The 27,432-nt window shown below is 37.4% G+C and overlaps 1 protein-coding gene across 1 annotated transcript in view; it reads right to left on the bottom strand.

Moving 5' to 3' along the window:
• Positions 1-27,432, bottom strand: part of ZDHHC17 (zinc finger DHHC-type palmitoyltransferase 17) — a 97,381-nt gene that overhangs the window by 43,861 nt on the left and 26,088 nt on the right. Inside the window, exons 2-5 of the mRNA XM_056114585.1 lie at positions 20,361-20,464; positions 11,736-11,858; positions 5,990-6,067; positions 5,010-5,154 (exon numbers count right to left, since the gene is read on the bottom strand). Of these exons, the coding sequence (XP_055970560.1) occupies positions 5,010-5,154; positions 5,990-6,067; positions 11,736-11,858; positions 20,361-20,464 (450 nt within the window). The remainder of the gene's footprint in view (positions 1-5,009; positions 5,155-5,989; positions 6,068-11,735; positions 11,859-20,360; positions 20,465-27,432) is intronic.

Below are 27,432 nucleotides of genomic sequence, written 5' to 3'. Positions count from 1 at the left end.
TCAAATATAACTTATTATTGAAACTCTTTTAAGTTTAAAACTACCACTATTCAATGTTTTAATTAACATCTATGTACCTGACACATACTCGGATTTAGTTTATATATAGGGTTACAGTGTTCTTTCTGAAGAAGAGTTAATCAGCCTTTCAATGTTTTGCATTTAAAGATCCTGACTTATTCTTTGTTTGCTTTGTTTCACTTTGGGGTCATATTCAGTGGTGCTCAGGGCTAGCTTCCTGGTTTTGCGCTCAGGGGTCAGAGACCCTTGTGGTGCCAGGGTCTGAACCCAGGCTGGCTGTATACAAGACAATCACCTTAGTCAGCACTATCTTTCAGACCCCTTGACTTACTCTTGATCTTTCAATCACAAAGGATATGTTAGATGACTTAAGTCTCTGAAAAAAAAGCTTACTTAGACTAATTCATGACAGGAGAAAATAACAAAATTCTTTGTATTCCTAGGTATTTCAAAACCAAGAATCAAAACACCTATATTTTTAATAAACTCAAAAAAGTTTGTTTATGGACATGTATATTTCCCGAGCTAAATAGTTCTGAAAATTTTGCAGTGAAAAAACAAAGTGTTAACTAAAAGTTCAGAATTACCTACCATTTTACCTTTTAAAGGAAAAATTTTGCAGGTAATCATCTTTCACATTTTCAACAGATACCTGAATTGCTTTGGGGAAAGTGGGGGTTGAGTTGTGTCAAGAACAGAACTCAGGTCAGCTGTGTGCAAAGCAAGTGCCTTACCTGCTTTACTATCTCACTAGCCCTGAACTGATACTTTTTAAGTTTTCACTTTTAGGCCATGAACATCTGAGACTCCTTAGTATAAAAAAATGGGAATTTCTTCTCTCTGCTCCAATACAAAATTATGTATCTTTCCTGTCAAACAAGGTACTATAATCTAACAATATATTTTTTATATTCCCATTGTTATATATATATATATATACACACACACACACAGCCTCCCCAAAAATGTCCCCCAGTAGACTCATACAGGAGAGAATCACACACTCATTTTAACTTTTTCTAAACAACTTATCTTTTTCTTTTCTTAGTACTGACTCCCTATGCTTATTTTTGCAAATTAGAATTTAGGACTACCATTTAGTCAATCAAAAGTCTTCCTTAGTTATCTATATATTCTTTGAAGACATTCCGATATATTAGGAATTCTAGTAACTTATTAACTTGTCTAAAATTATTTCACATAGTCTACTCCAATCCAGACTAATAAGCCTTAAAACCTGAAGTCTCTGTCTCATTCACTAGAAGAAAGAGTTCTCTGAGTATTAAAATTATATTCAAGTCAATTTTGTGTTTTCAGCACCCAGTAATAATCAAAAATCATTGTTAAATGGAAAGTTGTGCTTAATCTATCTATTCATCTAAGCTGGAAAAAGGCATAAGCTATGAAATAAGGCATAATTTTGAATTCATATTTGTACAACCTACTAACAAAACTAAAATAACAAAAGTACTTTAATTCTGAGTCTCAGTTCCTCATCTTAAAATATGATTAAAAATGATGGCTTCATAAGACACTTGTGATGATTAAATGGATAATGTGTGTAAAGCAACTAATTCATAGCCTGGAACATAACAGACATTTAAGAAATACTGAGTTTCCTCTTCAACCCACCTCATTTCCGGTCTCAAATACATTAAACCAGAAGTTCTAATCCAACCTATATCATTTAATTTTACCAGACAGTGGAGAGAGGACAATTATAGTGCAGAGTCACTATTACTGATGAGCATGTGTCTCAAATGTTAACATTATCTGAGTTTACTTGGGCGGGGGGGCGGGGGGCGAAGCTGAGAACTACAACATTACACAAACTGAAACACATATCCTTGGCCATCAGTATTATTGATACTGAATGCTGTAATCATAAATACTGTAATCACATGTTACACTTTTTTCCATTACAAATCTACTTCTAGATTTGATTTATATTAGTTGCTGGGAACATCTTTTGTAACTTCACTCACTTTCCATATACACTTCTTTCCAATGAAAAAAAATTTTTTTAATAATTGAAGAAATGGCAAACTTTCTTGTTTCTTATATGAACTAAGTACTGTGACTTTACTTCTTTCACTGTCCTGGGTTACAGAAAGCTCAGTCAAAATCTGATGTATACTTAAAACACATACATTCTTTTTAAGTTTCTTCTTCCTTGTTTTCTTTTTGTATCATTTTTTTAAAAAGTGGTACTATTAAAAATATCAATAAATAAAATCAAAATGTAAAATTATGCCACATCTCTAGAGTACTAAAAGAAAAATGAAATTCAACCTTTTCTCTCTTTGGGTCGGAATTTAAAACTTGGTACTTCTTTTCCAAGTTCAGCCTGGACGTATGGGTATTCTCTATTAGGAAGAATTAATAAGCCCAGATCAAAAGCTTATGGGAATTCCATGATCAACAGGGCTCCATAACTTAGTATTTTCCCCTTTTTCTCCTGAAAATCATCCAAAAGAATTGGTAGTGAGCACTGAATATATTTAACAGTATAACTAAAATGAAACAATTGTGAAGAATAGAATGACAAACTGAATGGAAATGTTATATGCCCTAAGAATGTATAATTGATACAATTAACAAAAATGGGGGAAAATGAAAAAAGAAAGTAAAAATGAGAGTATGATGAGTGCCTAACCTGTAATAGCTACAAATCTAGGGATATTATTTAAGGCTGAAAAATTAAGCAATTGAAATGTTTCTATATTTATCAGAACCAAGTTAACATCAGAAAAACAATATTATTGACAAAAGTCAGTGAAAGACAGGAAAGAGAACGAATAAAAGGCTAATTTACATTGTTAATAAGTGAAACTAATCAAAACTAAAAAAATTTGAGTAAATGTGACTGAAGTCATAGAAAGAAAACTATGTGACTAACTGAAGGAAAGGATTTACCAAGCAAAAGTAACAGCCAGCACAAATTATTTTAAAATAATAGCATATCAGAGTTCTCAATGGACAGTCAGAAGACTAGTATGGTTAGAGCAAAGTAAGCTGAGGGAGGAAGAGAAGAATACTAGGGATAACCAGAGCTAAATCACACATAGTACTATAAACCAGAGGAGGACTTTGAAATTCATTCAAAACAGGTGTTTTCACTTATGAAAAGTTAGTCATTACATAGAAGAATTCTGGAAAAATATTTGCTATTGTCAAAATGAGTTATTTCAGTAGAAGAAGGGAGGATGAAGGGAGGGTGTTAATTTTTAGATCATACTTTTCTATTTTGCTTGAATACTTGGAAACAAGAATCTGTTGCCCTTTGTGGAAAGAAAAAAAGATACCAAAAAGAAATTAAATGTGACTATCACCATGAATTTACCGCACAAAAGGAAGAGTGACTGATAGAAATTTATATCCTGAAAGAGTTTACAGCCTACCTAGGAGGCCAGATTGAAAGGATGACTGACATCTTCCAGTCTCCATATTCAATAAGCCACCTAAAAGACCACGAAAACTGAACAACGTTTGAGACTTTTCATTCCCAGATAAAGACAAAAAACAGGTAAGTCCATATTTATAAATTAATATCCTTAAGATAGGTCACTACAGACAGTGTCATGTGCTACAATCCCATGCACTGCTACCACCTCCAGTCTAGAAGAAACTGTAGGCCGAACCCATGCGGTAGTTACTCTTTAGTAAACCTCATGTCTTCATGTTCCCACAACAAACATGGGAAGGCCCTATGGCTTGCTTTAACTCACAGAAAGAAACCGAAATGTTGCTGCCTCAATCCAAGACATAAATAACATTAAACAGCAGAACTTCTACTCTTGTTCTTAAAGAGACTGAGTCAGCATACACAAAGTCAAGCTAACAGACCACACGGAGGAGTATGTTAAAGAGACCACAAGGAGAGGTGTTGAGAAGTTCTGCGATTACTTGGAGCAAAGGAGAAAGGTCTACCTGTCCCAGCAAACCAGGTGAGCCCAAACTGTAAAGGAATTCTACTAAAGTAATAAAATAGGAGAGTGAGCCATCCTTCAGTTCACTTGAGCCCCCAATGACCACAGCCCTCAGTTATTACCACAAAGAAAAGCACGACATAGCAAAGCCCATTCAACCCAATGAACTGTGAAAAATAAGTGGCTGATCTATAGCTTTTAGATCCAGGGGTCAGTTTGTTAACAAAGGAATAACAAACTCCCATTTTAGCGGTAATCCAATATACGACTAATTTCCTAAACTATAATGCACAGTATAGTTGCTGATGCCATCAACAACAACCTAGAATTCATAAAATATCATTCAAATTCTAATTCACCATACAACTTCAAATTATAACAACTGATGTTAATAGCAATGAATTAAAAAATATTTTCCTTACTCTTATGATGAGAATTCTTGGCCTTCAAAACTAATGTTTAAGTATAAGCAGAGAAAACACATGAAAGAAAAACTGGGTGACATATCACTTTTAACAAAATACATTTATTACAAAAACATGGTACATATAAACCAGTAATATTTTTTTAATGTAATTAAAGTCACTGCACATACAGGAAAAAAACACGAAGAACCACACAATTTGTGAGAAACTATTTTCTGACATGTAAACAGCAGCATTATTTATACAGTAGAAACTGAAAAACTGATCTGAAAGAATTTATTCCCCTCAAAGAGGTAGTCAACATAGAAAACAACCATGAATATTTTCAAAAAGCTTAGATAAATTCAGATGAAAGACATGTACCTACATTTTCTCCTTTACTTTCTGAGATTAATCTCTATTACTCTCAGAAATAAAAAATTCAACTTGATGGATTAGCTGGTTCGTGATTACTTTCATATTTTTTCCAGCCACATTACATATTTCAATACCAAACTAGTTTTTTTCAATCATCAGAAAGTACTATTGAACTATCACCAGATTGTTAACACTTCTAAAAATAGCATCATTTAAACAAGGCATTTAAACCAAGAAAGACATCTGTCAAAAATCCATACACCTGTGATTTTTTTACCTGTCCTTTTGCTATGAGATAAGCAACAATTGAGGTATGTCCAAACTGAGCAGCCAGATGAATGCAGCTACATCCTTCTCCATCAATTAATGAAGGATCTGCACCATATTTCATTAGTTGCACGACCATAGATAGATGGCCTTGTCTAAAACATAAAAGAATAAATACTTAGAAACAAAGTCCTCAGGAAGGTATTTTTTTTGTTTTTGTTTTTGATTTTTGGGACCATACCCAAAGGTGCTCAAGGTCTACTCCTGGCTCTGTACTCAGGGATCACTATTGTGGTGCTCCAGGGACCTTATGTAGAGCTATGTACCTGTGTCAGCCATATTCAAGGCAAATGCCCTACCTCTGTATCATCTCTCTGGACCAAGATCTTTTATAAATATACTGGGGGGGGGGGGGGGGGAAGTGGGTATATGTCAAGATACATTTTAATCCTATTGATAATATACTCATCACCAAATGTACTCAGCTACTGCTTAAGTTTTTAAGTTTTAGTTTAACTTATTTATGATATATGCTTCAAAACTATTACACTTACAAATTCAAAGCTTAACCCATCTTATTACTAACTGGATTATTATCAGCATGATTAATTCCAAAATTATACTTAAGACGATAAATCTTGATACCTATGCAAATAGCACTGAACATAAATATATTGGTATACTGATCGTAATGACTACCCCACCCTTTTTCCCCCATTTTTAAGTTTTGGGTCACCCTCAGTAAAGCTTGGGTGCTAAAGCAAGGTGCTGGGAGATGCTCTCCGCAGTTCTGAGGGGACCGAGTAACTGTTGGAGATCAAACCAGGGGTTTCCAAATGCAAAGCATATGCTCCAATCTTTTGAGATATTTCCCTGGTCCATCTTTCCACTAGTTTGGTGTAACAGTTTAAAAATAAATAAATAAAAAGTTGTTTAGGGACTGACTAATAAAGAAACCAAAGGAAAAAAAATCCAGAAGCAAATTTAAACCTTGTGGCCCAGTGCAATGGGGTTGAATTTAGGTCTCCTCCAAGTTGATCCACGATAGCACCTTTCGAAATATAGTATCTGCAAGACAAAATTTTGAATGATTTAGATAGCTGTCATCTTTAAGAAATTACAGGACAAAAATAAGTTACAAGTTAATGTTTTCCACTTAAGATCTAAAGCCTTATTTTAAAAAGAATCTTTTGTGATGGTTTAAGAATATATTTACCCCTAACATGCATACATACACATAAGTATAAACTATTATCTCAATTAAAAATTAATATGGGAGTTTATTTTGACTATAATTATCTTCCAACACTTTACACATAGAATACATTTAATATTGCTTCATAAATATGTAAAGTGATAATGTACTTTATGTATTAAATATTTTATATAAACACATTTTTTGTTCCAGAAACATAGCAATGCCAAGGAACAATCATTGAGCCCACCACCCACCCCAACCGAGCACTGGCAGCCAAAAACCTCCAGAACCCAATTGCCACCATGCTCACGGCTAATCTCCACAGGCTCGGATGAGCCTCATCCAAGAACCTGTTAAAAAAAAATTTAGGTATGCAGGTTTTGTGACCAAAATCTCCAAGCTCTCAAAGTCGGGAGTGGGTGACCTCCCATCTCCCGGGAGCCTGGCAGTCATGCCCATGAACTGCCTCTGGTGCCATATAAACTCCTTAACATAATGCAGAGACTCACAAATAAATCTCGGAAGAGATCAACAAGCTCCAGAATCGCCAGCCATTGAAACATTAACTCCAGCTGTATCACTCTATTTAAAATTTTAGAATTCCTGGACATCTCAAACTCTACACCACTGATATACCAGAGTAGCACACCACACTGGATGGGGTGTAAAGTAAAAGGGAACTGATCTCGATCAAAAAATTAACACGCAAGGCTCAATCTGTAACATGTTAGCAATCTCTTATACAAGGACTTAATGGCTCCAGGGTGAAATAGAACAATTTTCACACACTTTCTTCTAAGGAAACGTTTTAAAAATTATTTTTAGCAGATTTGCCACAATAAGCAACACAAAATAAATTATTTAGAGTCTTCTACTGGGGCAGACTTGGGTGGTGGTTGGGAAAATTTGAAATAAAGGTGGTGAAAAAGTATCATGGTGGGACTGGTGTTAGACCACTGAATGTAACAAACTGCTATGAACAACTTTATAAAAATAAAATAAAATTTAAAATTCAAAAAAACGTGAATTTGTAGGGCTGGAGTGATAGCACAGCGGGTAGGGTGTTTGCCTTGCACGCAGCTGACCCGGGTTTGATTCCCAGCATCCCATATGGTTCCCGGAGCACCGCCAGGAGTAATTCCTGAGTGCATGACCCAGGAATAACCCCTGTGCATCGCCGGGTGTGACCTAAAAAGCAAAAAAAAAAAAAAAAAAAACCCAGAAAAAAAAAAGTGAATTTGTGATAATTGTTATATTTCACAATGGTGGATTTACTGAGCCATTTGATGCTAATTGAGTCCTCTGTGTTATTGTTTTTTCTGATTCAGCTTAGTGGGCTTCTGTGGTACTATCCCAACAAATTTACCAAGCTCCTACGGGCTGCCAATATTGTGAAATTTGGCTGTTTTGATGCCACACCTGGTAAAGTTCAGGGGATACCCCTGGCTTTGCACTCAGGAATCTCTTCTGGCAGTGCTCAAGGGATAATATCGAGTGCCAGGGAACAAACCCAGGTCAGCCATATACAAGGCCTTACCCACTGTACCATCTCTGTAGTCCCAAATAGGAATACTTTAATAGAATGAGATAAAGCCAATCTGAACTCTTAACATTTAAAAGACAAAAATCATAAAGCAACACGCAGAATTCTGAGAAAATTACCTTTATGAAGAAATCTACAGTCAGCCAACAACCAATAAGGTATAAAGGCAGAAAACAGCAACTTCAAAACACTTACCCTCTAAGCACTCTCTCAAAGAGAGTACATATGCTCTACTAAAACACAGAGTAAGTCAACACACACACACACACACACATACACACACACACACACACAAAACTTCCAAGTCTGGAGACAGGGAACAACACTAGAATAAAAGATTTCTGCAGGATAATGGTTAAAGAAAATCTTAGTCTGTCTGCCTAAACAGTAAACAGTCTGGGCTAGAGAAGAGAGATGAAGAAATCAAGAAATTATTTCATCCACCCTCCTCTACCAAAAAAGGAACAGATGAATTATCTGCTACTGTTTTCATACAGAGGTTTTTACTTCTCTTTAAGGAGTATGGCAAAAAAAATAAATAAATAAAAACTGTACAGAAAAATAAACCCCAGATAATCATAAACTATTTGAGAAATTTACATGTTTAACAACATGGCCGACCCGATTTCGATTCCTCCGCCCCTCTCAGAGAGCCTGGCAAGCTACCGAGAGTATCTCGCTCGCACAGCAGAGCCTGGCAAGCTCCCCGTGACGTATTCGATATGCCAAACACAGTAACAACTAGTCTCATGATGGAGACGCTACTGGGCCCGCTTGAGCAAATCGATGAACAACGGGAGGACCGTGAACAGTAATTAAACTTTTGTGATTTAACCGAGATTTAAATAAGATGGAGGGAAATGTATTAGTGCTAGGGCAACTGAGGACAGAATATCAAGTTATTCCAAAATAGAAAGTCAAATATAACTGATAACAGGATAAAAGTTGGCAGTATTTATCAAAATTCAAAATGCACATTTCTAACTTTCTTACACCTAAGAATTTTACAGATACACATGAATACACAGAAAATGATGTGAGGGGCTAGAGTGACAGCACAGCGGGTAGGGCGTTTGCCTTCATACGGCCAACCCGGGTTCAATTCCCAGCATCCCATATGATCCCCTAAAGCACTGCCAAGAGTAATTCCTGAGTGCAGAGCCAAGGGTGACCCCTGAGCATTGTGAGGTGTGACCCAAAAAGAAAAAAAAAAGTGATGTGAATATAACATTACAGCACTGTAACAATAACAATACCAGAATCAATATAAATGTCCATTAATAGAGAAACCATTCAATTAAGATACTGGCATATAACTGAATATGTCATAACTGTTTAAAATAAATGTTCTATTTCTACTAATATGAAAAACAATGAATTATGTACATAAACAAAAAGACAGAAAAATATATCATTTTTATAAAGAAAATACTTGCAAAACCAGATTATATAATGGTTATATTCATTATGTTCAAGAATATGAGACTGAAAATTTCAGCAATAAATGCTTTACATAATATAGTTTGGAAGAAATAAGAAAGAATCTGTAACTGAAAATTAAAATTAGGAATACACTAAATAGATTTAACAATAGAGTATACAAATGAGAATACCTAAAATTCAAGAACAAGTTTCCAGAATGAAGCAAAAAGGATAGAAGATACAGAAAAAAGAAGATATAGAATATAAATAATAAGAAAGTAACACTTTTAACTGAAGTTCCAGAAGGGGGTGCGGGGGGAGGTAAAGGCTGAGATTTTTCCAGAACTGGTTAAGACATCAATCCACAAAATTAAAATTCTTTGTAATTAACTTAAAATTCCTTGCATTGTCACTCAGGAAAAAAGAAAAATAAATCCACACCTAGATAAATAAATCTTCATGATACTGCAGAAAACTGAAAACAAAAAATATCTTAAAAGCAATCATAAAAGAAACGATTTCAAAAGCATAATATAAACTGATTTTTAAAACACTAACAGAAGCCAACACACTGTGAAATTATGTATTTCCAATGGCTAAGAAACAAATCTGCAAATGACATTTCTATACCATGGGAAAAATTTCTTCCAAAGAGAAAATATGAAATATTTTCCAATAAACAAAACCAGAACAGAGTCATCCTGAAAAGATAGAGTAAGAAATTCAAAGGAATAAGGGAAAACAAGTAATATATATATATATATATATATATATATATATATATATATCTCCTCTATGGGCTGGAGCGATAGCACAGCGGGTAGGGCGTTTGCCTTACAAGCGGCCAACATGGCTGACCCGAGTTCGATTCCTCCGCCCCTCTCGGAGAGCCCGGCAAGCTACCGAGAGTATTCGATATGCCAGACACAGTAACAACAAAGTCTCCAATGGAGACGTTACTGGGCCCGCTCGAGCAAATCGACGATCAACGGGAGGGCCTTTACCTTTACCTTTATCTCCTCTATGGGCTGGAGCAATAGCACAGCAATAGGGCAACATGGCTGACCCGAGTTTCAATTCCTCTGCCCCTCTCGGAGAGCCTGGCAAGCTACCGAGAGTATCTCACCTGCACGGCAGAGCCTGGCAAGCCGCCCGTGATGTATTCGATATGCAAAACACAGTAACAACAAAATGGAGATGTTACTGGGCCCGCTCGAGCAAATCGATGAACAACGGGAGGAGAGAGAGTGAGTGATATCCTCTTTAAGAAAGTGACTCATGGAAACAAACCACCAAAACGCCAAGTTGTCCCAGTAGATGGATCTCCAGGCTGAAAACTCTGTGTCCTTCTCCGAGAGGGTCAGGCTGACTGCCCTCCCTTCCAGATTAGGCCCAGCAGCTACCATACCTGACCTCCTCGACCATGTAAATGCGCACAGCTCAACAGCTCCTGAAGATACCTCCTCCAAATTTCACAATACTAACAGCCCCCTAGGGGTAAGCAAATTTGATGGGAAAGTTGCATAGGATCCCACCAAGCTCAAGGAGCAAAAGCAGTAACACAGAAGGCTCAACTAGCACCACCCAGCTCAGTAAATCCAATGACAACGGCTTTAATAACTGCACTCTGAGCAATAATAATTATCACAAATTGACTTTTATTGATCTGCTTTCTGATAATTTCATGTGCTATTTTGTTGTAATAAGCAGGATGAAGCAAATTTCTTTGTGACTACTAAGGGGGTAGGCTTGAGGATGGGAGGGAAACTGGTGATATTGGAGGAGGGAAGGTCACACTGGTAGTGGAAATGGTGTTGAAACACTGCATGCCTGAAACAACTGTATTACAAACAACTTTATAAATGATGGTTATAATAAGAAAAAAAATTTTTAAAAAGAAAGTGACTCCTTCAAAGATTACATAACAATCCTTTTGGGATACTAAGGGCAACTTTATTTATCATGATAATCCTACTTGCCTCTAGACTATGAGTAGTATACTAATTACACAAGTACAGTCCATCAGAGTTGTCTTTATCTAAAAATCTAATTCCAAATTGTCAGAGACTACTAAACAGAACAACAGAAAACTCCCTATTCTCATTTGTGTACCACTTATTAATACTAAATGAGATTAAATAAGCAATAAAATTATTTCAGAGTAAAATATTCATCTCTCACGCTGACATGTTACATAGTATTAAATTACTATCTTTAGCATTTTTTTCCCAAGAACTCCTATTTGAGAATGAGTTGAATTTAGACTGCCTCAATTAGTTCTGAATGAACCTTTATCAGCTGCTGTCACTAGCAGCGTAGTGAACCTCTTTAACTTTCAGCTTCCATTGTCAGTAGGATAACACTAATTTTATCTTTCACATAAAGGTTTTTCAAGAATTGAGAATAAAGGAAACACGTATGGAAAATGCACCAGGTGCAGAACCCAGCACATAAAAAGCATTCAATGTATATTAAAAGTAATCTTTACAGGGCGGAGGAGGGGGAGGGGTGTAAACAGAATCTACATCTTTAAATATATGGATTAAAAACTTAAAAATACAAGAAAGACATACTTGACTAAATCTATTCTGTTATTGATGGCAGCCCAATGGAGAAGGGTAACATTTTCTTTGTCCGGTTGCCGTACGTCGTATCCTGCTTCCACCAATTCTCGGCAGCGTTCATATATTCCATATCTTGAAAAGAAAGAAAATATGAGACCATTACCACTCTTTAATAAGAAATTTTAAAGCTGAAAACAGCATTTCAAAAAGGAAATATACCATCTTAACATCCGAAGATAAGTGATCTTATCTACATAGCATTACTTTTTAAACCCTACTATCCTAACATCTTTTAGTAATCCACTTTATAGTTTTAAGTATCTCCTCTACAGAATGCAGGTAGAAGATAAAAGGATACCAGAAACAAAGTTTTTAACAATCTCTTCTTTTGATTTGGTATTTTACTGGACTACTAAAGAACATCAAAAAGAAAAGCATGGTTTACAAGGTTTAGGATTCTCTATTTTAAAATTTAGGTCTGATATTTCTGAGGGCAAATTTTTAAAAAAAAGGTGTATGGGGGTGGAAAACTGATGGGTGGGGAAAATGTCCTACGAATTCAAGACAATGAGACATAAGATAAAGTCACATGGAAAGAACTTAATTTTTACACTCCTAGTCTATGTAGCAACATGAATTTCTTGGGGGGAGGGGGAGGGGCAGCACCAGGTTGTACTAAGGACTTATTCTTGGCTCTGTGCTCAAAATCACTCCTAGAGAAACTTGGATGGCGGGGGGGGGGGGGGGGGGGGGGCTGCCAAGGACTGAACTTAGGTCAGATGTGTGCAAGGCAAGCACTCTGCCTTCTGGAATACCTCTCTGGTCCCAACAGCATAAAATTTTAAAAGGAAATTTTTTATCTAAGAGAGTTTTCAAGCATACTAAAAATAAAGAGAATAGCAAATTAAAACACAAAAAAATTATCATCAATCTTCAAGAATCATCAACTTTACCCTAAAAAGAAAATACTGGGTCACTGCAAATATGACAGTGATAGGAAATGACTATGAGTAGTTACAGGACTAAGCATAAAGAGGCTGTCATCGGGGTCTTAGAAACAAAGTGAATGATTACAAAGAAACTAATTTCAGCAGAGACTGATGTAAAACAAGAATACATAAATGTAAATAAAGCATATTTTAGTCACCAAAAGGAATCACCAAATTTGCAAAGACTGGAAATAGTTTTAATATTAAACAACATTATGTATATAGTAATTCATTCAGTCTCCCAACTTCCTTATTCAGTTCTTGAGGGCCAAGAGTAGCGAGCATCTCAAGAGCATGAGGTGGGAACCAACTCTTCAAGCACAGGGCAATCACATACACACCCACATGCTGACAGTCCCAGTAAGACACACCAAGAACTCAACAAACACATATTTGGGATACTGAAAGAAAAGGACTACACAAAGAAAAGACACAAAGATATGGGGAGTATGTGCAAACTACAGACAGTGGCCCTGGGTAGAAATTCATTTTTTTTTCCTCACTGACATTGTAACAAAATGATATCCAGAAAAAAAAAAAAAGCATTATACCTGCTAAAGTCTTAAGATGAGCAAGGCATTTAATTAACTGCCTTCAAGATTAAGGAAAAACATTTCAGACACTGAGGAAATAACTACTTTTATTTCAGCAAAACACTTGCTATAAAGAGATTATTATTATTTTTTTTTCTTTTTGGGTCACACCCAGCGATGCTCAGGGGTTATTCCTGGCTCTGCACTCAGGAATTATTCCTGGCGGTGCTTGGGGGACCATATGGGATGCCGGGGACTGAACCCAGGTTGGCCGCGTGCAAGGCAAACGCCCTACCCGCTGTGCTATCACTCCGGCCCAAAGAGATTATTTTTTAAAAAATCTACGTTTGGCAATGTGTCGAACACTATATGTGAAAAAAACTAAGTATATCACGTATTCAAAAAAACCCAACTTTCTGGGCACTAAAACAAATCTAAAATAATTTTTATCCTTTGTGAACCCATCTTTTCAAATTATAAAACTACCAAAATCAAATGTTTGCAAAAACTATCATCAGAAAATTTAGCACTGTAGCAATGTCCTCCCAATGTTCATCGATTTGCTCGAGCGGGCCCAGAAACATCTTCATTGTGAGACTTGTTACTGTATTTGGCATATCGAATACGTCACAGGGAGCTTACCAGGCTTTGCTGTGTGGGCAAGATACCCTCGGTAGCTTGCCGGGCTCTCTGAGAGGGATGGAGGAATTGAACCCGGCTCAGCCAGGCTGGCTGCACGCAAGGCAAACGCCCTACCTGCTGTGCTACGCTCCAGCACATCAGAAAATGTATATTCACACAATACAATCTCAGTAAAATCTCTGTCATGAGTAATAGTGAAAAAGTAAAACTTTATTACTAGGACTTAAAAAATTACCATCACTTGTTAAATTGACTTTGTAAATTGATTTAGCATGATTTAGTAGTCTTTCATTGGGTAGCTCTGTATCTTTATGAGTTTTTTTTTTCAGCAAGAAAATTGTAAAAACAAAATACCCCAGTAAAACGTAATTAGGATTAATTTCCATATCATCATTATAAAATAAAACATTAAATTTAAAATTACCTAAGTGTAATTATATCAGCATAGACAAAATTAATAATATTAAGACCTAAAGAAATATATATTCCAATTTCCTCCAGATTTACAAATTTAATTAAATTTTAACTAAAATTCCAAGTGAATAGCTCATAAATTTCTAAAGTAGTCTCTAAAATTACTTTACAAAGTTAAAAAGCCAAATATAGCAGACAATTCTGATGACTAGACTAAAGCAAGTGCCACTATATAAGATACAGAAAATGGAAGAGAAAGGAGTATTCAGAAAAGAACCATTAAGTAACAACAGTATCACGGTCAAATAAGACAGTATCATTTGATTCCCACCCAACAAGAGAAATTTGGCACCCATACATTAACAACAGTGCTGCAATGGGAGCCATCACCAGATGCTCTAAGGAGTTTCATCGAGTGATATACTATATAGGAAGCACCCAAACCGAAGCCTCAGCTAGGGACCTTTCAGTGCCCCATGAAACGGTTCTCAACCTTTTTGCTGAAGGTCTGATAGCCCCAGATAGAAGACCCACACAGAAGAGCAAAACATAGAGAAATCCTCTTAGGAAGTGAAGGTTTCCAGAGGCGCTGTAGCACCTGGCTGCAGGAAAAAATACCTAATTAGACACAATGGAGATGAGATCTAAACTGAGTGAAAAATAACTCACTTCCTGCAGGTGGAAGTATAAACTGACATAGCTACTTTGAAAGCCAACCTGGCAATCACTGCAGAAATTCCAACTGCATTGTCTAACCTAGAAGAATCTTATCCCACTTCCCTTCCCTTTGATGCTGTTCCTGCAATGACCAGGAGGTCACACACACTTGGCTATGATGTTCATGTACTGGACTGCAGTGTGCCAGAGACTTGACACTATTGTTGTACAGAGAAAGCGAGATACAGCAAAGCCACTGGGACCAGACCTGGGCACGTGGGGTGATGCCCGGAATGGAACTATCAGCCTTACCATCCACACCCTTGCAGCGTAGGTACCTCACTACTGAGCTATCCCCTCCAAGAGGAACGCATGCTCAGATGTTTAGGAACAAGAGATAAAAGAACATGCACTGATGCAATGTTTTTAATGGACTATTTTCTGTTATTCAATTAAAAAACAATAAATACCACACAGCATTTAAACAAATAAATGGGACCTTATGTGTCAGCACTTATAAGTTTATTTTTTTAAGAGCAGGGGACAGAAAGTAGGATGAACAGAACAAACATACACACATTTTATGCTTATTTTGTTTAGCAATGTTTGCAGGAAGGTAAAAAAAATTCATGAAAGTAAAGAAACATTCACAGAGAGGTATAAAAATATAGATTCAGAGAGAGATTCTGAGAGGTTTACATGGGAAAAGAAGGGTATGAGGACAATAGTGAGCAGCTCAGCGCAATTACAGCAAACTGTTAGCACGGGTTTAATCTGATAGATAAAAAAAGAGAAAAATTGTGCAGCAGTAGCAGGTTGCGTCCATAATCTTGGTTGTTTTCTTTCTTTCTCTGCAGTATCCTGTCTTTTCTAAATAACTGAAATGATTCAAACTATATTTTCAAAAATAGAAATTACAATCAGTATACATACATCTTTATCAATAAATCGTATAGTTACAAGAGGATTTGGAAGCTTTTTAGTTCAGATGAAAGACATAACATTGAAAGAAATTATGCATTAGAGACAGATCAATGACAAAGGAGATATTAAAAGGAGCAAAGTCTCAAAGATAGAAATGAATGCAAATATGAGATTAGCACACAAAGACAGGAGAGATAAGGGCCAGGAGGATTGCTCCACGATTGGAAGCCAGCCTCATGAGCTGGGGGAGAAGGCAGCTAGGATAGAGAAGAGATCCCTAAGTCAATGATGGTTGGAAGAATTAGTGGGGATGGGAGATGTGTCCTGAAAGCAGATAAAGAACCAAACATGATGGTCTCTCAGTATCTGTATTGCAAACCATAATGCCCAAGTACAGAGAGAGAGTAAGAGGAAAATTGTCTGTCATAGAGGCAGGGGGAGGGGTGGGATGGGAAAGAGAGATACTGGGACCACTGGTGATGGGAAATGTACACTGGTGGAGGGATGGGTGTTCAATCATTGTATGACTGAAACCCAAACATGAAAGCTTTGTAACTGTATCTCACGGTGATTCAATTTTTTAAAAGGGGGCGGGGAGAAATGAATGTAGAACACTGATTTGTTTGCAAATATTTGTTGGCATATTATGCTTTCATCAATAATTATATATAACATTCAAAAAATAGATGGCATTAGTGAACCAAAACCTACAAAGTCTGCCTCTCTACAAAAGCAATGAAAACATTAGCAAAACCTATGAGATCAACATTTTCAGAACTCTGTACATTAATCAAAGGCTTTCAGTAATCCAGGAAACATTTAGAAGAAAAACAAATAACTAAACTTCCCTGAGAGAGCTCTGCAGCCTTTTAAAATACCATAACCGCATTCTCTGCTCCTCAGCACCCTTTGAAAACTAAGTTTGTGCTCCTCAATGGGCTCATCAAAGACTCATCTCAGGAGAAGTCATCATTTGACCAGTCTGATAATTCTCTCCTAAGTAGTGTCCACTTGAAAGGCTATGGTCCCTCACTCAAATTCATGAGAAACCGTGGAGAGTAATAGTCAGATGCCTATCTTTTTTTCATCAGGGTTGGGAGCAAGAAGGTGGAAGAAGTGGCTCCAAAGCAGTGCTCAGAGGTCCAGGCCAAAGAGTTCAATGCTCCGAGCTGACAGACCAGTGCTGCCTAGACCCAGTAGTGCTGGGAGTCACCAGGGCCACCTGACATACTCAGGAGATCACTTCGGGGATCAAACTCCTGACTTTAGCCTTATTAATCACTTCAAATGTTCAAAGGGAAAAAAGCAACACGGAACAGAAAAAAGTAAAGAATTGATAGTCTCAGGGGTCAAAGAGATAATACAGCGGGTTGGGTGCTTGTCCTGCATGCAACTGATTCGGGTTCAATCCTTGGTATCCCATATGGTTCCCCCAAGCCTGAGAGGAGTGATTTCTGAGCACAGAGCCAGGAGAAATTCCTGAGCACAGTTCGGTGTGGCCCAAAAACCAAAACAACAAGAAAAAGAATCTATAATCTCTAGAAATACAGTAATTACAAAGAACATTATCTATCTGGCAACTCTGCAAGATTAACAGGCAATATTCACGAATGTTTACTACATATTAAACATAAAACATAACAAATTTTCCATATGCAATTGCTTTTTCTCATACTGGTATTTAAGTGATTAGCCTATACATGATTACCAAGAAATAAGGTCTTGCCAAAAAACAATTCCCAAATCAAATACTATCGGTATTGCCAAAAGCTACCCTGAAGATTAATAAATAAATCTCTCTTTCTGCCCTACCCTTCACTAGGTCAGATAAGGAAAGCAATGACCTTTACTTCCAACTGCAGATCTAACGCAAAAATGGTCTGATGGAAAAAATGAGGAAGAAATGGGGAAAAGAAAAATAGAAATGCAGAGCTGAGCCAAAAGCACAGTAGCTACACAGCATTTACAGTAAATACTAGTGTACACAGTAAAGAACAGACACAGTAAATAACAGTGGACCTATTATTTCCAATACTACTATAATGAAAAACAAAAATCACACAATAAAATATTTTTAAATAAGCCATCTATTTCTACTCAGTATTTCGAATTTCTAAAGAATAGATAAAATGTAGAGAAATGATGACTTCATAACATGTATCTTGAATAAAATTATATAAAACATAATCACACCTGGATTTCACAAAAGATAACAGGATCAGGAAAGCTACCAAGTAATATGTAGAGCACTCAGACCAAATTGTTGACTCTTTACTCAAAACTCAAAATGTCCCGATGGGTGTGATTTTGACGTGAAAAGTCTAACCACTGGACCGAATTCATTCTTTTCTTAATATATACTGTACTGTCACTGTTCTCCCTTCATTCATCAATTTGCTCAAGAGTGCCCAGTAACATTGTGAAACTTGTTACTGTGTTTGGCATGTCTAATACATCACAGGTAGCTTGCCAGGCTTTGCCGTGCGGGCGAGATACTCTCGGTAGCTTGCCGGACTCTCCTAGAGGGGTGGAGGAATCGAACTCAGGTTGGCCATGTTGGCCGCGTGAAAAGCAAATGCCCTACCTGCTGTGCTATTGCGCTAACCACCCCCCCCCCCTTAATATATAAAGACCTCAATATACTATGGAGAGCATTAAAATTAGGCTCTAATATTTTTTAAGTAATTTTAACCTATGAAAATTTAGTATTGTATTTCTTTTCCTCATTATAAATAGCAACTTTCCAGGCAAATAGCAAGTAAGTGAAAAAAGGCAAAGGGTCAGAGTATTTATGACATCATTTGCCAGCCAGACAATACAGGCTGAGGGGAGCAGACAAAAATTACACGTATCTGTCTCGTCATGTATCAAGGTCAGACCTCATGATTTTGTTGGCATTTGATGGCCTGTGGGCTGGATGTTCCCCAACACCTGGGTTGAAGGAGGACTATGAACACAGTAAAAGTTAGACTAAAAAATTAGGTATGGGGGCTAGCGTGATAGCACACTGGGTAGGGTGTTTGCCTTGCATGCAGCCAACCTGGGTTCGATTCCCAGCATCCTATACGGTCCCCCGAGCACTGCCAGGAGTGATTCCTGAGTGCAGAGCCAGGAGTAACCCCTGTGCATCGGCAGGTGTGACCCAAAATGCAAAAGAAAGAAGAATTAGGTGTGATCATACACATCTTGAAGCTTTGTCTTGTTTCTGCATTGCTCGTAAGCGTAAAAATAATCAACATTACAGGTATTATTCTACTATAAAATGCTGCTGTAATTAAGATGGCCTATTTAAACAAATCTACAAAGGAAAACAACCAAATTTTTATAAATGACAAGGAGTTTCTCTACATTGTTCCACTCAAACGCCATGCAATGGATGAGATCATCTAAAAATAAAATCATTCCAAACATTCACTCTTAATTTTGCTTAATTTTGTGGTTGACAGGCCCCTTCTGAGAATTTAATGACAGAGTTGTCCCAGAAAAATGCTCCGATTTAAAAAAATTTTGTATAAAATTCCAAAACATTTTAACTTATAAAGCTTTTTTCTAGCATCTGAACAAGGATAGTAAATAACTTCCTGAACAAGGGCTGTATTACTCTGAAATTTTGTTTGCCCTAAGTAATATTGTGGTTCTAAAAGCCTAAATAATAAATAGCCAAGATGCCAAGTCAATTCCTTTGTCTTAGAAAAAGATGATTTCACAAAACCAAAAAATAGTTCATTTTACTTAATATAGAGCTGCAATACCTGTAATCTTGATTGCCTTCACATAGAGAAATAAATATCACTTAATGTTTTCATTATGAAGTAAATATGCAGCTGATTAGAAAGAACACATTCCCTGAGTAACTGCTTCGTTACAATTACCTCTACTAGATGCAGTAAACTTTAATTTTTAAAACAAAATAATCTAGAAAGTGGTCTCACCTCTATGCACAGTAAACAAGTTTATATTTTAATTTCTGTATGAGTTGTATTATAATAACCCTAAATTTATCTTATGTGGCAATTTGAAGATCACACTTTAAATAATACATGCGATATTCTCAGTACAGATAAATGAAAGGATATTAATTTTATTTCTTTTTTTTTTTTCTTTTTGAGTCACATTCAGCAGTAGTCAGGGTTTTCCTGACTCTGAGCTCAGTACACTTTTGGCAGTACTCAGGGGACTATATGAGATAGCAGGCATCAAATCTACGTTGAAGCATGCAAGGAAAACACCCTATCCACTGTACTATTGCTCTGGCCCGGTTTTAATTTTATTTCTAATTTACATTTTTCTAAGGTGTAACTTCTCTTTAATTAGTAATTTATTTCTGGAGGAACTACCTTCGTGCATCAAAAGCAGAGTTGCCGGGAAAGAAACTTAGTAACTCCTCATGATTTTATCTGTTACTAAGAATTAAGATGTACTCATATTTCTCTTAAAATAGATATCAAAGACAAGAACTACAATAAAAAACTTACTGTGTAGCCTTGACTATGTCCCATGTGCTATAATCGTCGATATGAGTTTTCCGTCCAAGAGGTTCACCATAACCATGATTGTAATGGCTTTGTGGTTTGATTTCCTGTTAATGAGAAAAATCACAAAAGAGGCAAAAGTTAAGAGATACAAAAACATTTCGTGCTTTACTAATGCTTTTGTACAATTTCGGCTGCTTGAGTACTCAGAAATGATTAAATTTTACCTAATTTTGCCTAATAATTAAAATTTTCCTAATTTTATCTAAGTCTGCACACTTAAAATAGAAAATCATGCACACACTCAAATCGGAAAAGTTAATAAGGACGAGAGAAATAGTACGGGTATTATGGCACCGAGCTCCACCAAGAGTGATTCCTGGGCAGAGAGCAAAGAAAAAACCCTGAACGCTGTGAGGAGAGGCTTAAAAAACAATAAACAAATAAGATAGAAAATATTTTTTAAGCTAATTAATAAAATTACTAGCAAATTAACTGAAATTCAACTCTAACAACTTACCTCTTCATAAAACCAACTCTTACCTTCCCTGACTAACTTTCTTATTATTCCACCATAATCCCTGGCACCAACACTATTTAAAAACTTGCAACCCATATGGTTTCCTGAGTACTGCTGGAAGTGATCCCTAAGTGCAGACCCCTGAGCAGTGACAAATATGGCCCCCAAGCAGAAAAGTAAACAAAACCTTCATCATATGCCAAATAAATTCTAAAGTCCTGAAGAACTCAGGAATATTATTCCTCTGTTATTCTTAAATATTACCTTTTCTAATACTCCATCTGAGTGCTTGTTAAACATCAATCATTAAATAAATAAGGAACAAAGGAGTAGATCTGACAAAACAAAAATAACCCTGACTACTTAAAAAATTTCCAGTGGACAGAAATAGTTCAGTAGGTAAGACGTTTGCCTTGAATATGGCTGACCAGGGTTCAATTCACATATCAGTGCAACTAATTACTCAGGAGTGATTGCTGAGCACAAAACAAACAAATAAAAGGAGAGGCCTTAAAGAAAACTTTTCTACAGAAAGTTAAACAGTATTACAATGGAGTAGGGGGCTGGAGCAATAGCACAGTGGTAGGGCGTTTGCCTTACAAGCAGCCAACATGGCCAGCCCGAGTTCAATTCCTCTGCCCCTCTCAGAGAGCCTGGCAAGCTACCGAGAGTATCTCGCCTGCATGGCAGTCTGGCAAGCTACCCGTGATGTATTCCATATGCCAAACACAGTAACAACAAGTCTCATGATGGAGACATTACTGGGCCCGCTGGAGAAAATCGATGAACAACGGGAGGACCGTGACCATGACAATGGAGTACTATGCAGCTGCGAAGAATAATGAAACCATGCAATTTGCTGCAACTTGGATGGAACTGAAAGATACCATGTTAAGTGAAGTAAGCCGGAAGAAGGACAAATAAGGACCTTACTTATCTGTAGTCTATAGAATAACTAGACAAGCAAATGTAATGTAGTAAAGAAGTGGTGGGGGTGGGGAGTGGGAATGAGAGTAGCTGTGCCTAGATCACCGTTGACTGCAGAGTATGGGGAGAAGGACAAAGAAGGAAAAAAATGAGGGGGGCAAAAAATGAGTTAGGAAACTAACAGGGGAATAGGAACCAGGGGCCTCAGGTATATCAGTAATGGGAGGAATGGTATATCTATTAATATCAACCACAGAGTCAACAACACTGAAAATATGAGATCCAGTCTACAATAACAAACCAGAAAGTGCATCTATCAAGGTGGCAGGCTTGGGGGTATGGGAGAGAACCTGGGAACACTGGTGGTGGGACTAGTGCTAGAACAGCATATGTCTAACAGTATATGTCTAACAGTATATGTCAACTTTCAGTAACTTTATAAATCATGGTTCTTTAAAAAAATTTAAAAACAGTATTACAGATATTACATCCATTCAAATGCTGCATGCAGTTACTTCTGGGGTCTGCAGAGATAGTACAGCGGGTAAGACACTTGCCTTGCATACAGCCGACCTAAGTTCAATCACTGCATCCCACACAGTCTGCGAGTACGACCACCAAGAATGATTCCTGAGCACAGAGCCAGCTGTCACCCCTAAACATTGCTGGATGTGCTCTGTCCTCCCTCTCAAAATAAATGCTGCATGCAATGTTTCTATTAAAAATGCAAAATTTTCTATGCATAGTCAACTTCCTCAACACAACATAGCACTAAGATAGATTTCTTTTACATAAAAATAAAAATAAGCATGTTCAACTCCAATTTCAACCAATTTCTTTAATTTTGATTCCTCTATATCTCAATTTCCCTCTCACATAAATATAAATAAAAAAGAAGATCATAACAGTACTTGGGTAAAAGTGATATCCTTAGATTACAATGCAAGCTTTCTCGGCCACTAATACTTGAAAATACAAACTTAAAAGCATTTTCTTGGAGGACAAAGTTATTCTTTTCAGATTAATGTAGACATTTTGTTTGTGTGGAAAATTTCAAAATTGATTTATGTGGAATTTGGAAGCCCATCTTTCTGAATATTTTCAACTAACAGTTTCACAGGAACAAATTTTCACAGGTAAATGCCTGAGTTTCTTAAAATGCCAGTACTGAAAAACCACAGCAATAATCATAAATCCAGATAAAAGATAACAGACATTTTCTGAAGCCCAGAGCCAAAAAATAGACACTGCACGTAAGTTCACTAAGTGATTTTCTCTGACAAACCATTCTCACACTTCATTAAAACTGAATTGGCAAATTCTGAACATGAGCAGATACTGCACAGTATTTTGGGTAAGAGGAATACTGTGCAACTAATAACACAAATAAGTACAGTGGATATACTCATTTTCAAAAACCTTTTCTATTCAATTTTCTCACTGAATTGCAGTTTTCATCTTCTCTATGCTCCATATATAGTGGCAACACAAAGTGAAGAAATATACTTATACTGGTAACAGCACTTGCCCAACACACAGTCAATCAGTGTAGGTTTTTTTTTTTTTTTTTTTTTTTTGCTTATTGGGTCACACCCAGCAAAGCACAGAGGTTCTCCTGGCTCTGCACTCAGGAACCCGAAAACCACCAGGATCAATTCTGGAGTGCAAAGCCAGATGCAATCCCTGACCATCGCCTGGTATGACCCAGAAAACAAATAGATTTTTTTAATATTTAAATTTTTCCTTTCTGATTTTTTTTCTCGCCATCACAGAGAAAATAACTTTTAAACCTTTCAAGTCTGATATCTCCTAGGCCCCTGAAGGGAAAATTAAAACCTGCTCATAGCTTACAAGCAGAATTAGATATAAATCCAATGTGTATTGAGGGGCCTGGAAGATGGCTCAGCAGCTTAGACAGCAGCACACGTGCAAGGCACACTGAGGTCTGAGAGTAACCCCTGCTGCCAGTCAGCAGGAAGCCCCAGGGTCCGAGGTTCCATGAAGGAGTAGGTACAGGTGTACATGAAAGCTCAAGTTGGAAAACAGGAGATCATCCCCCCACTCCTGTGAGCTCTTCTAAAGTTGGATGCACAAATTAATAACCATGTAGTCTAGATGCAATTGCACCATATAGATTTAGTAAAAGATGAAAAATTTCCATGGCAGTTTGTGAATGTGACAAACTGGGGGGTTTACAGCCAGTGCTGACATAGCTAGGAAAGTGGATATGGTTGATTTCTCCTGTTGTGGCAGGATCTGCTGGGGTCTTTTTGTTGTTGTTGTTGTTTTGTTTTGGGGTCACACCAGGCAATGCACAGGGGTTACTCCTGGCAGTGCTCGGGGGACCATATGAACTGCTGAGAATTGAACCAGGGTCAGCCACATGCAAGGCAAACGCCCTACCCACTGTACTATCACTCCAGCCCCAGGATCCACTGGTTTAGAGCAGTGTAAATGTTTCATCAAATATGGTCTAGCACTCAAGGACTTTATAATCCAGTTGAAGGCCAAGCTAGGTAAGAAATATAAATCAGGCTTGCTCTTCAAGCCTTGAATACTTGTTTCTATGCTGAGTTCCACTCTGGAGAAGCCTGTGTTCTTTTTTGAGCACCCTTTCCCTCTTTTTCTCTTCCCTTTTTTTTTTTTATTTTTTATTTTTTTTTGCTTTTTGGGTCACACCTGGCAATGCACAGTTACTCCTAACAGTGCTCAGGGGACCATATGGGATGCTGGCAATCAAAATCAAACCACGGTCTGCTGCATGCAAGGCAAATGCCCTACCTGCTGTGCTATCGGTCCAACCCCTTTTCACTTCTTGTTAAGCAAGTTTTGTTCAATAAAAAGTACCTTGCTTCTCATACACACACACACACACACACACACACATACACACACATGACATATAGATCAAATATTAGAGGAACCTTCCAATAACTTAGGTTGAAAAAAATAAAATGACCAGAGAGATAGTACGAGGGTAAGACACTTGCACACAGTCAAGCCCGATCCATTCACCAGCACACATATGGTCCCTGAGCACTGCCAGGAGCGATCCCTAAACACTGAACCAGGATTAAGTCCTGAGTACGAACAAGCATGGCTCAAAACAAGTAATAATTAATCAATAATAATAAGGTCCAAAAATCAAGGTGACTTAAAACTACTAAGTTTGGTTTCCCCTCCATCAAGAAGCATGTTCAGACAAATAAGCATATTGCAGCATACTTTTTTTTTTAATACTTTATTTCTTTATTGAATCACTGTGGGAAAAGTTACAGAGCTTTCGGGTTTAGGTCTCAGTCATGTAAATATCAAACACATTTCCCTTTACCAATACTTATTTTTAACCCCGAACCCCAATAGAACCCCACCTCCCACCCCTCCTGATTCCTGTGAGGCAGATGAGTTCTAGTTAATACTCTATCTACTTTGACTAGATACATTGTTTCAATAGAAGATGCACAATTATTGTTTAGAGTTTACGACCCCCCCCCAATCAGATATGCTGAAACAGCGTTGTGAAATGATTTGCTCTCTACAACTTGGTTCGGCCGCGCGGTTTTGGATTTCTGCTATTTTACTTATTAACCCTGGAAGTATTTCTATTAAAAGTTAGATAGTTAAGAGATTGGTTTCTGTGCTCTGGAGTCGTGGCCGTGCCGGAGAGCCGCTCATGGGGGGCAGCTGGTGACCTCGGTCGGGCGTGAAGGACGGCCCCCTTCCCATGAGGCCCCCGCTGCCCCCCGCCCCCGGCTCAAACCTGCTGTCCACAAGGCTCCCGTGCGGCCGCCATCTTTCTTTCCAGAGAGGATTGGGCGAATGGGGCAACAACCTTTCCCCTCCGGGCAGGCAGCAGCATACTTTTAAATGTTTGAAAAATATTTTAAATCACAAATCTGCTAGTATATATATCAAATAAGTTTTATTATAAATATTTAATGACTAATATTCCATAATTTTCTCTTTATTTTAATGAACAAAAAAGTGATTTAATATATCTGACAATAAAAGTAATATTAATTTCAAAATGTTTGTACAAGGCGCAGTGGTATAGCACTTGCACTACAGGCAGAAGCCAAGAATTCAACCCCTGGTACTGTTCCAGGGCCAAAGCGTGATTCAGGTGGCAATGACATTTGGGATTCTGGTGCCACAACCAAGTATGTATCAGCGACAACTAAAGTGTGTAACTGCTCCCAGTAAACTAAAAAGTGTGCAAGTACCACAACCAGCTTTGCAACCCTGACCACTGCGGCAACATAAAAAGTGGGTGGAAAATTAAAAACATGTGAAAGTACATGTGTAGGTTTTTGTAACTTAACGTATTAATTCTGAAAGAAGCAGATATAAAAAAAAAAGTCTGCCATTCTGTTTTGCTCTGTATTACAGGAACATGAGGTACTGCTAGGAGCTTCTCCTGGTGCCAGGATCAGGGGGAACTGGTGCTAAGGGGATCACACAGTGCCAGGCACTGAACCAAGTGCTCTAGCAGGTGAAAAATGTCCTTGAGATAGTCCCAGTCTACACCACACCTATCTAGGCAATAACCCAGCAAGACAAGGAACTACTACACTTCAGGTCTCGTGTTTATAAAGAGAAGATGAATCAGGTACGAATACAGTTCCTCTGAGATGTCTCAAGAATCAGCATCAGAATTTATCAGAGACTGCTCCTTCAACCACACCCAATCCATTACCTTCTTAAATCACTTTGTAATGTTTCCATTTTTACATCCTGGGATTTCTATATGTAGAATTTTATTAGCTGAAAAGACTTAGGGGCGAGGGAAGGTGGCTGCTTTGCATACATGAGATGTGAGTTCAATACCTGCTACTGTCTCACATCTTGGCTCAGCCAATGTGATCTTTAGGGCCCAATGTGTAAGATTCCCTAACCCCAACAAAGGGAAGAGATGGAGCTAAAGAGGGAGGAAGAAGGGGGGGGAGGGTGGTGATCAAAACTATTCGGTTAGAAATCCTCTAAAATCTCTTTTAAGGCTACCGTACAGTGATTTTTGTGCTGGAGTCAAGGCATTACAGTTAAAACAGGATGACTTCTTAAAGTACATACTTCAGCCAAATGTTTTTAGATCCCTGGTATTTGGAAGAGAACTGGAAAACTAGAGATGGCTCCAAAATGTGCTTTTGAAGAAATGAAATGGGAATGATAGGGCTGGAGTAAGTTCAGCTGCTGCAGCCACTGAGAGAAATCAACATGCCAGAACTCAACCTTCCACTGCAGTAAAAGCAAACACTTGTAAGTTACAATGATAGATGCCATATAAATGTTTACTTGAAAACCAGGGTGGGTCTATATAACCAATCAACTAGTCACCTAGTGTCTGAATGTTATTTAGTAAACTCTTTGAAACTGTTAAATCTATCAAATCTTTAGTTTGCACTAATTAGAAAAAGGGGAGTGGAGGCAATTACTGACCAAAATATCTTCTATAGCACAGTACTTATGTTAGTAATCAAACACTGTTTTCGTAAGTACTCTATCTGAAAAACATTGTCCAAGAATTGGTTCTATGGCAAAATATGTTTGAAAGAACAAACATACAAGAGGAGAAAATTTAGAGACAGAAAGAATGGTATGGGAAAGAACCTGCCCTAACACAATTACAAT

The sequence above is a fragment of the Sorex fumeus genome, unplaced genomic scaffold (assembly GCF_029834395.1).
Source record: "Sorex fumeus unplaced genomic scaffold, SorFum_2.1 ptg000003l, whole genome shotgun sequence".
NCBI classification, from domain to species: Eukaryota; Metazoa; Chordata; class Mammalia; order Eulipotyphla; family Soricidae; genus Sorex; species Sorex fumeus.
The sequence above is the reverse complement of the archived record's forward strand: the minus strand, read 5'-3'. Positions and strand labels throughout refer to the sequence as shown.